The sequence below is a fragment of the Bos grunniens genome, chromosome 5, assembly GCF_055505025.1.
Source record: "Bos grunniens cultivar Pamir isolate PY7600 chromosome 5, Bosgru_T2T1.0, whole genome shotgun sequence".
In the NCBI taxonomy this organism is placed as follows: Eukaryota; Metazoa; Chordata; class Mammalia; order Artiodactyla; family Bovidae; genus Bos; species Bos grunniens.
Window position 1 is genome coordinate 30,632,791 of NC_141169.1, and position 14,536 is coordinate 30,647,326.

The following is a 14,536-nucleotide window of genomic DNA, read 5'->3' on the forward strand; positions in this document are numbered from 1 at the left end:
GGCTTCTCCCTCTGAACACAGGCTGTCAACGTGGCACCTTTCTGGAACCTCAAGGGGCCGAAAGGGGAGTCCGGGACTGTGTCTCCTGGCCCGATGACAGACCTGGCTGCTCACCCCCTTGGCATCTCAAGGGGCTGCCGGCCGGTTCACTTCTCCTCCACCCTGCTGAGCACACCCTGCCTCTGAGGCCCTCCTCAAGTGGCAAGGACTCGACATAGCTGAGGAGGGAGGGGTGAGCAGGCGGTCGCTTGGTGAGGGCGTTCTCTGTTCCCACTGCCCCCTCCTGACCTCCAGCTCTGTTCCTACATTTGGTCTCTCTGCCCTCTCAATCCCGCCTCTCTGACTTTCTAAGCCTCCCCTGGCCTCAGTTTCCCTGTCTTTCTGCGGAGGATTGCGGAGAATGTGGAGGGGGTTGTGGGATGATGCGGAGGAAAGGTGAGGAGCTACAGTATTTTGAGAGAGTATCTTCTGGAGCGAGACAGGCCAAACATGAATGTCAGTGGTTTATTGGGAAGCCCTCACCTTAAACACCAGCACCCTACCCCCTGGATCCTTGAGCAGAAATAAATACGGTGGCATGTAATGAACCTAAGAAGCTCTGGGGTGGGTCAACCCCTGTCGTCCCAGGGGCTGGGGTCCTCCTGGCTCTGGAAGAGGGGCTGGGGAGGAGGAGGGGATGCAGACTGCCAAGCCACCCCTTCCTGCCTGGCCCCGGGGCAGCCTGCACTGAGCTCACCACCCCTGAGGTCTGACTTCCCTGTCTCTTCCCCATCAGCTCCCAGCCCCTGGCCCCCTACCCCAAGAGTCCCATCCTGTGTTCTTGCTTCCAACTCTTTACTGCACAGCCTGGGGAGCAGCACCTCTTTCCCAGCCCAGGGGACCCAGCTGCGGGGGGAGGAGGCCTTGCTGTCATATGCTTCTCTTCTTCTCCCCTGCAGTTCAGGGGCTGAGAGGCTGACCCCTGTCTGATGCTGGTCAGTGGGCAGTCAGCTCCATGGTCTTCTTCCGCTCCTCTTGGCTCTCCTCCCAGTCCTCGTCCGGCTCATACGTGCCCTTGAGGATGGCCGCACGATCACTCAGGCTCAGGGAGTGGGGGAAGAGCAGGTAGAAGTAGATGATGGCAGCCACGGCAGCCCCCACGATGGGCCCCACCCAGAACACCTGGCAGAGACAGGGCAGTGGCAGGGTTGAGCCCTCCCCGCAGAGGACAGACCCAGGGGCCTCTCAGAGGAGACAGATGCAGACACGCCCACACCTCCGGAAAGAGAGAATTTGCCCCTTTTCAGGGACAGATCCACTGACATCCCACTCCCCAATGACAAAGGACACTGACACCCAGGTCCTGAAAGGAGATGGACATCCCCAGAGGGACAGGGCCCCCGCCAACCCCACTGTGCCACTGCTGCAAGTCGCATTTGACTCTTTGCGACCATATGGACTGTAGCCCGCAAGGCTTCTCTGTCCATGGGATTCTGCGGGCAAGAATACTGGAGTGGGTTGCCGTGTCCTCCTCCAGGGGATATTCCCAACCCAGGGATCAAATCTGCAGTCTCTTCTGTCTCCTGCATTGGCAGGCAGGTTCTTTACCACTGGCGTCACCTGGGAAGCCCACCAACCCCACCCTAAAGAGAGACAAATGAACCTTCAGAGGGAAGAGACATGGAGAACCTCAGAGAGATGAACACAACTCCTCTCCCTTCCACACAGGGAGAGAGACAGACTCTGGAGAGAGACCATGAGCTCTCAAAGGAGATGACAGACAGATTGTCCAGAGGGACAGACCCACAGGAAGGAAGACTCTCCCCAGTCCCCAAGAGGCACAGATAAATAATACATCAGAGAAGACAGACACTTGGATCGCCCTGCCCCCCGCCACCCCAAAAGATGGAAACCAAATCCTCAGAGACCAACTCCGGAGCACAGGTGCTTTTCCCTTCCCTAGAGGGACAAACATGCATAGTCGCTGCCCCCCAAACAGGGTCCCCTGCCATCTACATCTACCCCTGCCCTTGTTCTGGCTGCATCCCCTTCTCTCTCCAGTCACCCCCAAGCTCTGGGCCCCCATCATCCAGAAAGTCCTGTTAACCGTCAGCTGCTGAGGCTGGGTTTCTAGGCACTCATTGCCAGGGAGACAGGGGAGGGTCCAGTCTTACCCAGTGTGCGGAGCTGAACCGATTCATGATCACTGAGGGACCGAAAGATCGGGCCGGGTTCATGGAGCAGCCCGTGAAGTAGATCTAGACAGAGAGAAGGAGGCCGTGAGGAGGGCAGCATGCCTGTCCACTCTCACAAGGCCTGGACCCACGCTGGGGTCCCCTAGCAGTTCAGGAGCTCAGCCAGGCCTCCAACCATCCCCCGATTCCTAGCCTGGAGCCCTTCCCTTCACAGTTCCCTCTGGATCCCTCCTCTCCTCTCTGTCCTGAGCTTGGGCTTGGTTTGCTGTCCCCATCCCAACTCCCCCTCACTCCCGTATTTTCTCAGACTGGAGGGGATTGAGTCTGGGCCAGAGTATAGCAGCCTTTGCTCACCCCCACTAGGTGGCCCAGTGTGACGGACAGGCCAATGGACAGGGCTGGGGAGCCCACAGGGCTGGTGCGGCGGGAGTCAGTGGAAGAGAAGATGCAGAGTGCCAGCTGGAAGGTCAGAATCATTTCCGCCACCACAGCCTGGCCCGCAGTCGTGTTGTTGTTGAGCTGCAAGGGGATGGTGTGTTAGGAGCCCTGCCTTCTTCTGACTCTATGGCCAGGAACCTGCAGGGATGGAGGTCTTGGTCTCCAGGGACTCCTAGGGCCCAAGTGCCTGGAAGCCAAGCCCTGTCACTTCAGGGAGGTCATTCATTTGCCAAAGAGACTATATACTTGCCAGTGGTCAGAAAGCTTGGAATGCAAAGCTGTGGCCAAAGTGACAAAGCTGGGGGACCTCTTCCTGGACACTGGCCCGTCACCGGTCTGCCCAGGCCCCAACCCCCACAGGCTGGCATTTACCCTCCCTCCTGTGGGCAGCTGCCCAGTTTGCTTACTGCTCCCCACAAGCCCGCCTCCCGCCCGTGCCTGACCCGCTGCCAGCTCCAAACCTCAAACCCGTCTCTCCGGTGGGGCTGACTCATGGTTTGACAATGGCCAGGAAAATCCTCCTCTGTGTTTGATTAATGAACCCAGTTTGCATGGGACAAGGGGGCTGAAACTGGGGTTGCAGGGATGGGGGGAAGGGGAGGGGGCCAGGAGCAGAAAGCAATATTCATCAGAGGCCATATGTACGGGCACCCCATTAGGGAGTCCACAAGCCTGGCTGCTAAACATACCCCCCTGAGTCCCACTCTATGGAAGTTATGGCCATTCCCATGTAATGAGAATGAGAAAAACAAAACCCAGAGAGGTTGGGGTCACCAAAGGCAGGATCACAACCCATCTCTCACTGATGGTTCCATGAGACCACTCCACTGAGGGCCACACGGGAGTGATGAGGTGCCCAGGAGGACAGAAGAGCTCGGAGGTAAGACAGGAGAAGGGAGGTAAGAGAAGGCAGACAGTAGGCACCGGGAGAGACGCTGGGATGCAGCAGCAAGAGGTGGGTGGGCAGGCAGAGGAGGTGGGTACGAACCCGAGGAGTCCGCGGAGAGCACACACCACCATGGAGATTCATCTTCCTGGCCTTAGGATGCTATGACCTTCTTGGCAAAGGTGTCAGCTGGCTGGTCTACTCTGTGCCACCCATTCGGGAGATGCGACTTGGAGACCAGGTCCAGAGCCCACCCCAGGGTCCCTGCCCCACCGCCAGCCCCCTGGGCACTCACCGCATTGACAGCCAGATTGCCTCGGGCATTGTACGGTGCCAGCCCATAGAGGATTGCGGCCCCGGCAATGGCGCCCACCAGCTGGGCCACCACGTAGAAGACCGCCCGGAGCAGGGAGATCTGGTTCCCGACTAGGAGGGCCAGCGTGATGGCGGGGTTCATATGGCCACCGCTCACGGGCCCCAGGGCCTGGGCCATGGTACCTATGGCCAGGCCGAAGGCCAGCGAGATCTGCAGGACGCTGGGCAGCGCCGACGGCCACTTAAGGGCCGAGCCGAGGCCAAAGAAGACGAAGATGAGGGTGGCCAGGAACTCTGCGAACACTGCCTTGAGGAAGGCCACGGAGCACACCTCCTTCTTCATGGTCTTGCAGCAGTCCCCGCAGGGGTCACCCGTCCGGGCGGCGGCGGTGCAGGGGGTGGGGGGCTGGCTCGGGGGCGCCGCACAGTCCCGGGTGCCCGCACAGTCCCGGGTGCCCGCGGCGTGGCTAACGACGTGGCGCGGGGCCTGCGGGGGCGCGCTATATACCAGGCAGGCGGCCCGCGGCGGGGCGGGCCCGGGGGGGCAGTGGGCGGCTCCCGCACCCGGGGGCCAGCACTGCACGCAGGGAGGGAACTTCAGGGCCGCCGCGCCCCCGGCCCCGCGCGCCCCCCCGCCCGGGCAGCCGCACGCCCTCTGGGGCCACGTGACTAGGCCGGCGGTGTAGACCGGCCCGGCGGGCTGGGACCCGCGCATAGTGCGCTCCGGGCGGCTCCCGCGCTCCTACTCCACTCTATCTGTCCCGGGCTCCCGGGGCGACTTTGCTGGCTCTGGGCTCTGCCGTTCTTCGGCCCTCCGGACGGGTGCCTCCGCTGAGCCTTGATCTCTGGCCGCGGTCTTCCCCTTTTCTTCTCTCCGGGCGCTGGGTCCAGCTCCTCCTTTTCCTCCTGCGACCTGGGCATCCTGACCCGGCCTCATGCCCGGCCGGGCTGGAATGATGCGCTTCCCTGAGGACAGCGCCGCCGCCACCCACCTCCCTGCGGGCCCGCGGTGGCGGTGGCGGGGGCGGCCGGCCGGGCAGGGCCTTGCGGGGCGGTCCGGCCATCGCGGGCCTCTCCCTGACTCGGGCGGGGCAGACCTCCTGGATTGGAGCCGGGGCGTTTGGGGATAATGAGCACCAGGCCAGCCTGCCCTGGACTTGGCCATCCTAGCGTCTACTCTCTATTTCACCTTTCGTCATCTCTTCTACTCTGTCTCTGTCAGTCGCTGCATCATTTTCCACGTCTGAATGTCTTACATGTGGTCTTTTTTAGTTCCCCCAAAGTCAGGTTCTCCCACCCGTGAACTGGGTAACACTTTCTTCCAGTCCTTCCCAGTCCCTCCTCTCCGCCGGCCCTTCTTCCCCCGACCCGCACCCCTCCCATCCTTCCCTCTTCCCTAATCCCTGGGTAGGTATGTGGGGAATGAGGCTGGAGGGCCCTTGAGAGCTTGGAAGAGGGGCAAGGAAGGACCCCCAAGATCCCAGGAGTGGAGCTGCACTGAAGACGCCTCCACCACTCACGTGCCCCGTTTTTGGGAAGCACTCAGTCTAGTGCTTGGCACAGAGTAACACTCTGTAAAGTTTCCTCACATGTGACTGTAATTTTTAAAGCCTCCTGAGGGCTGTGTGTGGAGCGCAGCAGAGGGAGGGAACAGGTGCTCTTCCGTCAGGGGGCTGAGGGGCGGGCCGGAGGAAAGTCAAGGACCTGGAGGAGCGGGATCTGGGCTCCATGGCAGCTAAGAGGCCAAAGAAAACAAGGACTGAAGAAACCTTGCTATTGTTCCTGTTCTGCCCTGGTTTCCTGCTGGAGCTGCTCCTCCCCCAGGTCTCTCCTCCTAAGACAGGGGGCCCGTCGGTCCCTTCTGCCCTGGGTCCTGTGGCCCTGCCCCTGGCAGAGGGTGGCAGCTGTGTACAGGATCTTCATCTGGGCTTGAGGGCACAGGGCTCTGCGGGCCTGGTACAGACTGCTGCGGACTGGAACAATGACATTCGTGACCCCAGAGACCTTTGAGGACTAAGCTCTGTCACCTCTGTCTTGCCTCCGGTCTGCCCCCTTCCATCCTTTTTTTCACTCTCTCTCGTCAAGGCACTGCTCTCATAAATCCACAGATCTTAAACTCCACAGTCTTAAAGTGGGAAGGACTCAGTAGTGTCACCAGGGGAAGGAAGCTCCTACTTGAGGTTTTGAGACCAATCTTTTACAGCTAACCAAGGGCTCTGGCCTCCACTGTGTGATTAAATTCTGAGCTACCTGTGAGGGAAATCAGATTCAGAGGTTCTGCCTTGCCCAGGGTCACACAGTGAGCTAAGATGAGACCCACAGGCCCATCAGGACTGACCTGGTGTAGCTGAAGAACAAGACCCTATCTATCCAGGTGGCTCAAATGAGGGCAGCTGGTTATGTTTCCTAGGCCTGGCTTGAGGCCTTTCTACCTCTCTCTGACCTTCAGGGTCTCTCTGTCCCCAAGCTGTCACAAGAGTGCCCATATGCTGGAATTATCTTTGCCCTGAGCACTTGGATCCTTCCCAGTCAGTCCCAGAGGAATGCTTCCTTGGGACCTCTCTGGGCTGGGAGATGCATCTCCCTGTGTGTGGCAGGGAAAGTTAGAATCTCTCAGGAGGAACCCCTTCTTTTACTCCTGATATTGGGCCCCCTTGGCGATCATATGGCATCAGGTAATAGGTGAACTGTGACCTTCTCTGGAATGAAGAGTGCTTCACCATGTCTTCCATTTGGTGGGGGTTTTAGTTTTGTTCAAGAGTTGAAAGATAACATTATGTATATTCCTTGAGGGGGAACCAGGACCCTGCCCCCAAGGCTGTACTACTGTTTCTTGATTGCTCCTCCTTTGTCTTTGCATCCCCTCCCTTCCCTGATCAACAGCTATTTGAACCTGCCCTTTGGAACTCAGAGAAGGTGACGCAGAAAGGCTTTTGTGCCCAAGAGTTCCATAGGGTCCTGCTTGATCTCAATACCCCCTTTTCTTTGATACTTCTCAATCTCGAGGAGAACAGCTGTTGGACAAGAAGGGGAATAATCATTTTGGATAGAGATGTTAATCATAAGTGCTTCCCAGGTGGTGCTAGTGGTAAAGAGACTGTCAATGCAGGAGATGCAGATTCGATCTCTGGGTCAGAAAGATCTCCAGAAAGAGGGCATGGCAACCCACTCCAGTGTTCTTGCTTGGAGAATCCCATGGACAGACAGAGGAGTCTGGTGGGCTATGGTCCATAGGGTCACACAGAGTCGGACACAACTGAAGCAACTTAGCAGGCAAGCATGTTAATCATAAACTCAGCAGAGGAACTCAATCTTAGGGGGACTCGGTTTCAGTCCTCCCTTTCTTCTTTTTCTTTTTTGGCTACACCATGTGGCATGTGGGATCTTAGTTTCCCAACCAAGGATTGAACCCTGGCCCTCTGCATTGAAAGCACAAGTCCTCCTAGCCACTGGAGCACCAGGGAAGTCCCAACATTTTAAAAAATGAATCGATTGGCTGCATTGGGTCCTTGTTGCTGCACATGGGCTTTCTCTAGTTTTGGTGAGCAGGGGCTACTCTCCAGTTGCGGTGTGCGGGCTTCTCATTGGTGCTTCTCTTGTTGTGAAGCATAGGCTCCAGAGTGTATGGGCTTCAGTAGCTGTGGTGTGTGGGCCCTAGAGCATGGGCTCAGTAGTTGCAGTTCACAGGTTTAGGTGCCCCGTGGCATGGGGAATCTTCCTGGACCAGGGATGGAATCTGTGTCCCCTGCACTGGCAGGCAGATTCTTAACTAATGAACCACCAAGGCAATTCTCCTCTTCTCTTTTTAACCTTCCGGAAATCTTTTCAGGGAATTGGGTGGTGGCCACTCTGGCTACTTCCTTCTAAAATAGGGCATAGTCCTGCCTCAATGGGACACTGAATTGGAAATATTCATAAGTTTTAAATCCTGGATCAGAGTTTATTTCAATTAAAATCGCAAACCCCTGGTCCACCACTTGGTCCAACAGCTCCAATTAGAAGTAGTTGAAATAGTGACAACTGGAATTCTAATAGACAAAATAGATCTCATTCCTTGAGGAATTCAGGAGACTAAACCTGAAATCCAGTCTGGAACTGGCCCTTTGAAGAGACTCATTGTAGCCAGTTATGTAATTTTACCTAAGGAGTTTTTTCACAGCATTAACATACACATAACAGGAGATACTGACCACTACGCATATCGCCTTTTTTTTTTTTTTTTTGGCTAACATCTGACCTAAACCAATCTTATTGACTAAAAATTTAATCATTTTAAGTGGATACCTTGAAACCATCTGGTTGCAGCTACCAACTGCCAGCAGACATTGTTTTGAGAATGGCTGGTAGCATCCTAAGTGTGACGCAGCTCAGAAAATTCAAATTCTCAGCAATCCAGGAATGTGTCTGAAATCCACAATGGTCACTTAGCTTTACCTTGGATGTCTGAACCATAGACACTCCATTTTGATTTTCAAATGTTTTTCCCTCCTCATGGCCAAAACAGATGTCACTGTTAATGATTTCAGTGCTTTTCTTGATATGAGATGATGCAAGAATTTGGGCTCGTAAAACCTCCTGAGTATCCAACTATCTGAAGGCCTGTTCTTCCAGTTTTTTCCAGAGCACAGAGTACCTCATTCCCGATCTCCACCCTGAACTCCTTTCAGGGTGTGTTGAAGGTCCGTGGCTGCAGTGGCCTTGACCTAATCCTTGCAGAGGCAGATGGCAAGTGCCAATTTTCAGTTGGCAGAGCCCCTTCAGGGTCATGAATTTGACCATAGTTTGGTGGGAGTCATTTCATGGTCACTTCATCCCGCTGTGCTGAGAATACTTACTCCCAGGTCTGGCGAAGATTTCACTGATAGGCTGCTCAACGTGCTATTACTGGACTAGACCTTATTAATAGTAGCCCCAAATCTCCAGACTCCCTGTCTTACTAGTCTCTTATGGTTCAGGAAAACATCCCCTCTTGTTGTTTCTTCCCATATCTAGAATTACATTATTACAATCATGAGTCTCATATGGAACTTATATCATCATCTTATCAGAGGCTCAGTCACACATTCAGTAATTTTAAAAAGCAGCTTTGTAAAACAGGTAACATAAAAAATAATATAGCTAGCAGTATTAGTAAGATCATAGGTAAGAATTTAAGTCAAGAAATTCCATTAGGCGCAGCCTAGTATGTCTCAGTTTGTCTGACTTAGTCTGTTCTATACCAGTTGTTATCTTTAAGGGAAATTATATTTTGGCATTGTCCATGAAGCACCCAGCCCAATTTCCTAGTGATGCTAGGCTGATTATCTCTAGTATGGTTTAATTGTCCCCAACACAAGGGAGCCTTTAAATATAAATGACCATAACCTGGTATTAATCTCTTGGTTGCAGATCATGTAGCATCTGATCTTCATCCAAAAATAGATTACTGAGTTAAGCCTCAGAAACAGTGTCCCCTTAATAATTTAATTAAACTTTGCAACAGTATAACATGATTGCAACAAAGATCCCATGTGCTGCAACTAAGATTTGATGCAGTCAAATAAATACATAAATATTTTTTTAAAGCCCTGATATTTGGGATACTTGTCAAAAAGTTTCAAAACACTTGGGTGTATAAAATCATAAGTCACTGTGAGACAATAGTTATTCACTTAACCTTAGTGACAATAAAAGATTTCAAAGGCAAATCTAGAACAGATAACTTAAAAGGTAAAGAAACTTGAATCTGTTATCAGAGGCAGTTCAGTGTTTTAAGAAAAATTGTCTTCTTGACAGAGATAAAAATAAAATTCAAGTTTCAAACCAGCTTACTTTTGAAATTCATTTACTCAGTTAAATCCATTCCAAACTCAACCAGACTTGACCATGCACAAAACTCTTCTCAGGGTCCACTTCCTGCAAACCTTCTATCACTTTCTGCATCCATATTAGCCCATCCCTCATTTTTCCATCCAAAAGCAATGAGCTCTAAGATGGACTCACTTTGTTTTTCTTTAATAAAATGTAATTCCATTCTTTACTGAAAACACATGTCCCACTTTCCTATAGCATACTGAAATGTTTCCTTTATTATTTTTATTAGCTTTAACTACATGTTTAGAGTCCTCAACTTTTAAAAAACCTTGATTTCTAGTGAAAATTCAGAAGTAAGAAATTATAAATTTTTATATTAGCATTCTATTAATTGGTGAACATAAATACCAATGATAATTTCTAAAAACACTTGCTTTCTTATAGAGAACATCTCCAGGTGGCACCAAACATATTCCCTGATAGACCTAGATGTCTTTAATTTCTTTGTTTAGTAATTGATGTCCTGGTATCTTATTTTATTTGGGAATGACCCAGCTATTCAAGAAACTTCCATCATTTAACTAACATTTCATGTTACCAAATATCCAGAGAGATCTTCCTCAAGTGGACATTCCTAAACCATAATTATTCCCATACAGTTTACCTAAAAGCTCTTATCATTTACATTTACTTTCCTTAAAGGACTTCCCTGATGGTTCAATGATTAAGACTCTGTGCTTCTAATACAAGGGTCCCGAATTCAATCCCTGGTTGGGGAACTAAGATCCCACATACTACAGATCATGGCTGATAAACAAACAAAACTTCCTCACATTATGTTACTTTCCTTGACAGATTTACAACAGATATAATCAGATTTGATTTGATTTCTATTAAACCTAAGTACAACAGAAGTATTATGTTTAATATTGATGACTCTAAAGACATGTCTATATTAATCAAACCAACAAGCTTAAGCCACCGTCAATAGCAGATATCAATTCAGTACTATTTCCCAGATCATATGGTCCTGAAGTTCATCTTGACCAATTTTTAAAATATTTAATTTATAAGCACTTATTTTTAAGACAATTAAATAGAGCTCATTTTCCAGTTATTTTTACATACAGACAGAACCAGAGATCTCACAGTTTTTCCATTTGAGGCCCCCCTCTTTCTTTTTTCTCTTTCTTCAATCTCAGAAAGTAAAGATAGTCTAGATAAATGTTCTTGAGAATCCTGGTAGAACATTTACATCTCTAGGCATAGGGGGAGAGAAATACCAATTTCTTTTTCTTTGAACAGAGAGAGGTTTATTTTAAGAAATTGGCTTTCACAGTTGACTTGAGGATCCTCAAACCTGATAGGATAGGTGGGTAGGCTGAAAACTCAGGGAAGACTTCTTGTTCAAAGACAGTCAGGTGGCAGAATTCCTTCTTGCTTAAGGGAAGTTAGTCTTGTTCTATTAAGGCCTTCAACTGATTGGTTGTGGCCTGCCCACATTACAGAGGACTTCAGTTCTATTAAAATTTCATTAATGTAAATGCTAATCTCACACAAAAAAATACCTTCACAGAAACATTCAGAATAATTCTTGACTAAATATCTAGGCACTGTGGCTCAGCCAAGTTGACACATAAAATTAACCGTTGCAGGAAGTAAAGTAGTGTAGCTTTTAAGCCAAATTACTAAATTTTTTGAATCCACCTCCTTTTAAAAAATTTTTATTTATTTTTAATTGAAAGAAAATTGCTTTACAATATTGTGTTGGTTTCTGCTATACATCAACATGAATCAGCCATAGGTATACATATGTCCCCTCCCTCTTCACCCTCCCTCCTACCTCCCAAGCCATCCCACCCCTCTGGGTTGTCACAGAGCCCTGGTTTGAGTTCTCTGAGTCACACAGCACATTCCCACTGGCTCTCTATTTTACATATGGTAGTGTATAGGTTTCCAGGCTACTCGCTTCATTCGTCCCACCCTCTCCTCCCCCCGCCTCCCCGGGTCCATAAGTCTGTTGTCTGTGTCTGCACCTCCATTGCTGCCCTGCAAATAGGTTTATCAGAAATACCAATTCCTTTTCATGGGAGCATAGCTGAAAATTTCCCAGCTTTGGAAAGACACCCTAGGGGGACTACAAGATAGAAGATAGAGCTCTGGTCACCTATATCAAGGCTAGTCCAGAAGGGAAAATTCTAACCAACCCTCCACCACAGGCGAAGCCCAATACAATACAGAAGGATACCCTGATGTTGTCACAAGTGAGACCTGTTATTTACCAAAGACCTCTTCACCAGTCAGTGCAAGTACTGACACACGTACAGACAAACAACAACATGCTTCAACAGACAAAATGTTAGACGAGGTGTAGCCGAGGAGTCCATTTCCACTCCCAGATGGAGAACTCAAAGTGGCTCGCCATGAGCAGGTTGACTTTCCCCATCCTGCACAGGACAGAGTGGCTCACCCCAAAACAACACACACAAATACAAATGACAGATAAGCCGCGGCCACACAGACAGAACATTGGAGGAGACGTGATCTAAAACTTTCACTTCCACTCCCAGACTGAGGGTTCCAAAGAGATGGGCTCAGTTCTTGAAGGAGAACAAGCCCAGAACTGGCTCCCAAGGAACCCAAGAGTGGCTGGCCATGATGGAGGGGAGCAAATTCCCAGCCTTTCCATTCCCGTGACAAAGCAATTCTAGCTGAAGAATAGGGGATCATACAAAGACCACCTCTCCTCACTTTTAAGAATGCACGTTGGCCAAACAGAATTACAATAGGATCTCATTTCTTTTTGGTCATAGGTTCATAGCTTTAGGTCGATCAGTCTGCCAGGATTTTCTCCAGAGGACCATCAGGTGGAATTGAAGCATTTCCCATGTTTGATCGATAGAACACTCAAGTGCAGACCAAGAACAAACCAAAATCCTCGCCAGCAACAGAAGCCTCAAACCAAAAACCAAACAGCACAAGGCTCAAATCAGCTTCCAAGTTCCGCTTAGCCTGTGACCTCTGCCCCAGCAGGTGCCTTTCAAATGGAATTTCCCAGAAGGAAAACTGATGCCAGAAGCTCAGCCTGTGTACACTGGTGCTGAATTAAATCTCAGAGACAGGGTTTGGGGTGAAGTAGAAGAGAATAGATTTATTGCTTTGCCAGTAAAGGAGACCACAGTGGACTAATGCCCTCAAAACTGTGTTTCCCACCTTTGGGTGGGGGGGTGGGGGCTGTGAAGAGTCTTTTAGTCAGGATCAGGGATCAAGGTGTGTGCAAGACCCGCATTCTTTTAATCCACAGGTCATCTGGCATCAGGTGATGGGTGAACTGTGACCTTCTCTGGAAAGAAGAGTGCTTCATCACGTCTTCTATTTGATATGAGTTTTAATTCTGCAGAGGAGCTCAAAGATAACATTATGTATATCCCTTGAGGGGGAACCAGGAGCCTGCTCCCAAGGCTGTACTACTGTTTCTTGACTGCTCTCCCTTGTCTCTGTATTTCCTCCCTTGCCTGATCAGCAAATGTTTGAACCTGCCCTTTGGAACTCAGAGAAGGTGACGCAGAAAGGCTTTTGTGCCCAGGAGCCCCATAACGTCTTGCTTGGTTTCAAGAAGAGAGGGAAAGAACCATGCATGTATAGGGGAAGAACATTCTAGGCAAAGGGAGCAGCCTGAATTGCTGGAGCAGAGAAAGCAAGGGAGGGCAGAAAGCAGTGGAGGTGGGCAGACCTTGTGCATCACCAGAAGGACCGCAGGCTTTACTCGAGAGACTGAGGGAGTCACTGACGGGACTGGTGTGGACTGAAAAAATTCTTTTTTGTTTTTCTTTTTGGCTGTATCACGTGGCATGCATAACTTCCCTGACCAGGGATTGAACCCATGCTCCCTGTAGTGGAAGTGCAGAGTCTTGGCCACTGGACCACTAAGGAAGTCCCTGACAAAGGTTTTAAAAAAATTAATTTTTTTATGGCTGTGCTGGATCTTCGTTGCTGTGCAGGCTTGTCTCTAGCTGCGGCGAGTGGGGGGCTGCTCTCCCGTTGCAGTGTGCGAGCTTCTGTTGTTGTGCAGCACAGGTCTAAGGCACTCGGGCTTCAGCAGTTGCTAAGAGTGGGCTCAGTGGTTGCAGCTCCCGGGCTCTAGAGCATAGGTCCAGTACTTGTGGCATATGGGCCTAGCTTCTCCGAGGCACTTGGGAATCTTCCCAGATCAGGGATCAAACCCCTGTCTCCTGCATTGGTAGGCAGATTCTTTACCACTGAGCCACCGGGGATGCCCCCTGACAAAGCTTTAAAAGACACCTCTGTTGTTGTGTTGAGAAGAGATGAGAAGGGCGTGGAGGCAGGGACACGGTGGCCTGGTGGGAAATACTGAAGCTGAGAGATCTGGATCCCTTCGAAGGTAGAAGTAGCAGGATTCCCTGATGGAGTCAGGGCTGGGTGTGAGAATGGGGAGTCAACGATGGCTCAAGCCTTTTGGTCTCAAGCTGGAAAGATGGAGTTGCCATCAGTTGAGCTGGGAACGACCATGGCAGGAGCAGGTTTGGGGAGAAGAGCAGGAGGCTGATCTTGCACGTTCAGTGTTAGGTGTTATCCCGGGTCCCTGCCCTGTCTTCCCAACATGGTGCTATAGTTTGTACGAGGGGACCAAAGGGGGCTCTCCTTCACTCTCTCTGGTGGCCACACAGCCAGCCCATGTCCTGGTGGCCTCCCTGCAGTGCCACCTGGGTGACAGAGCCCAGCATACCCATTTGGGCCAGGCTGACAGCGGGACCTGGACACCACAGGCCTCCCAGCTGAACTCCTGCACCACCCGTCGCGGCAGCTCTGGGTGCTCATGACACGCCACAGACTCTAGTCTGTCTTCTGGCTCCTCAGACTGCACGGACCATTTGTAAATTGTGACAGAAACAGCATTTATTGACAAGTG

The 14,536-nt window shown here is 50.8% G+C and overlaps 1 protein-coding gene across 2 annotated transcripts; it reads right to left on the minus strand.

The window, feature by feature from the left end:
• Nucleotides 1-490: 490 nt before the first annotated feature.
• AQP5 (aquaporin 5) lies at nucleotides 491-4,828 on the minus strand. Of its 2 annotated transcripts, XM_086399549.1 has the most exons (4): nucleotides 3,794-4,828; nucleotides 2,529-2,693; nucleotides 2,154-2,237; nucleotides 491-1,161 (listed from the first exon to the last, which is right to left on the minus strand). In XM_086399549.1, the coding sequence occupies exons 1-4, from the start codon at nucleotides 4,526-4,528 to the stop codon at nucleotides 976-978; spliced, it is 1,170 nt and encodes a 389-aa protein (XP_086255675.1). In that variant the 5' UTR covers nucleotides 4,529-4,828; the 3' UTR covers nucleotides 491-975. The 2 variants fall into 2 exon arrangements, with proteins under 2 accessions (XP_086255675.1, XP_086255676.1); XM_086399550.1 differs by lacking the exon at nucleotides 2,529-2,693 and having other exon boundaries at nucleotides 3,794-4,825.
• Between the last annotated feature and the right edge of the window lie 9,708 nt (nucleotides 4,829-14,536).

Bases quoted from the DNA above. Each gene is read 5' to 3' on its own strand.
- AQP5 (XM_086399549.1), bottom strand. From the start codon at position 4,528: ATGCGCGGGTCCCAGCCCGCCGGGCCGGTCTACACCGCCGGCCTAGTC. The intron at 2,694-3,793 runs GTGAGTGCCCAG...ATCCCCTTGCAG, and splicing joins GCAATCTGGCTGTCAATGCG to CTCAACAACAACACGACTGC. The intron at 1,162-2,153 runs GTAAGACTGGAC...TGTCTCTGCCAG, and splicing joins GGTTCAGCTCCGCACACTGG to GTGTTCTGGGTGGGGCCCAT.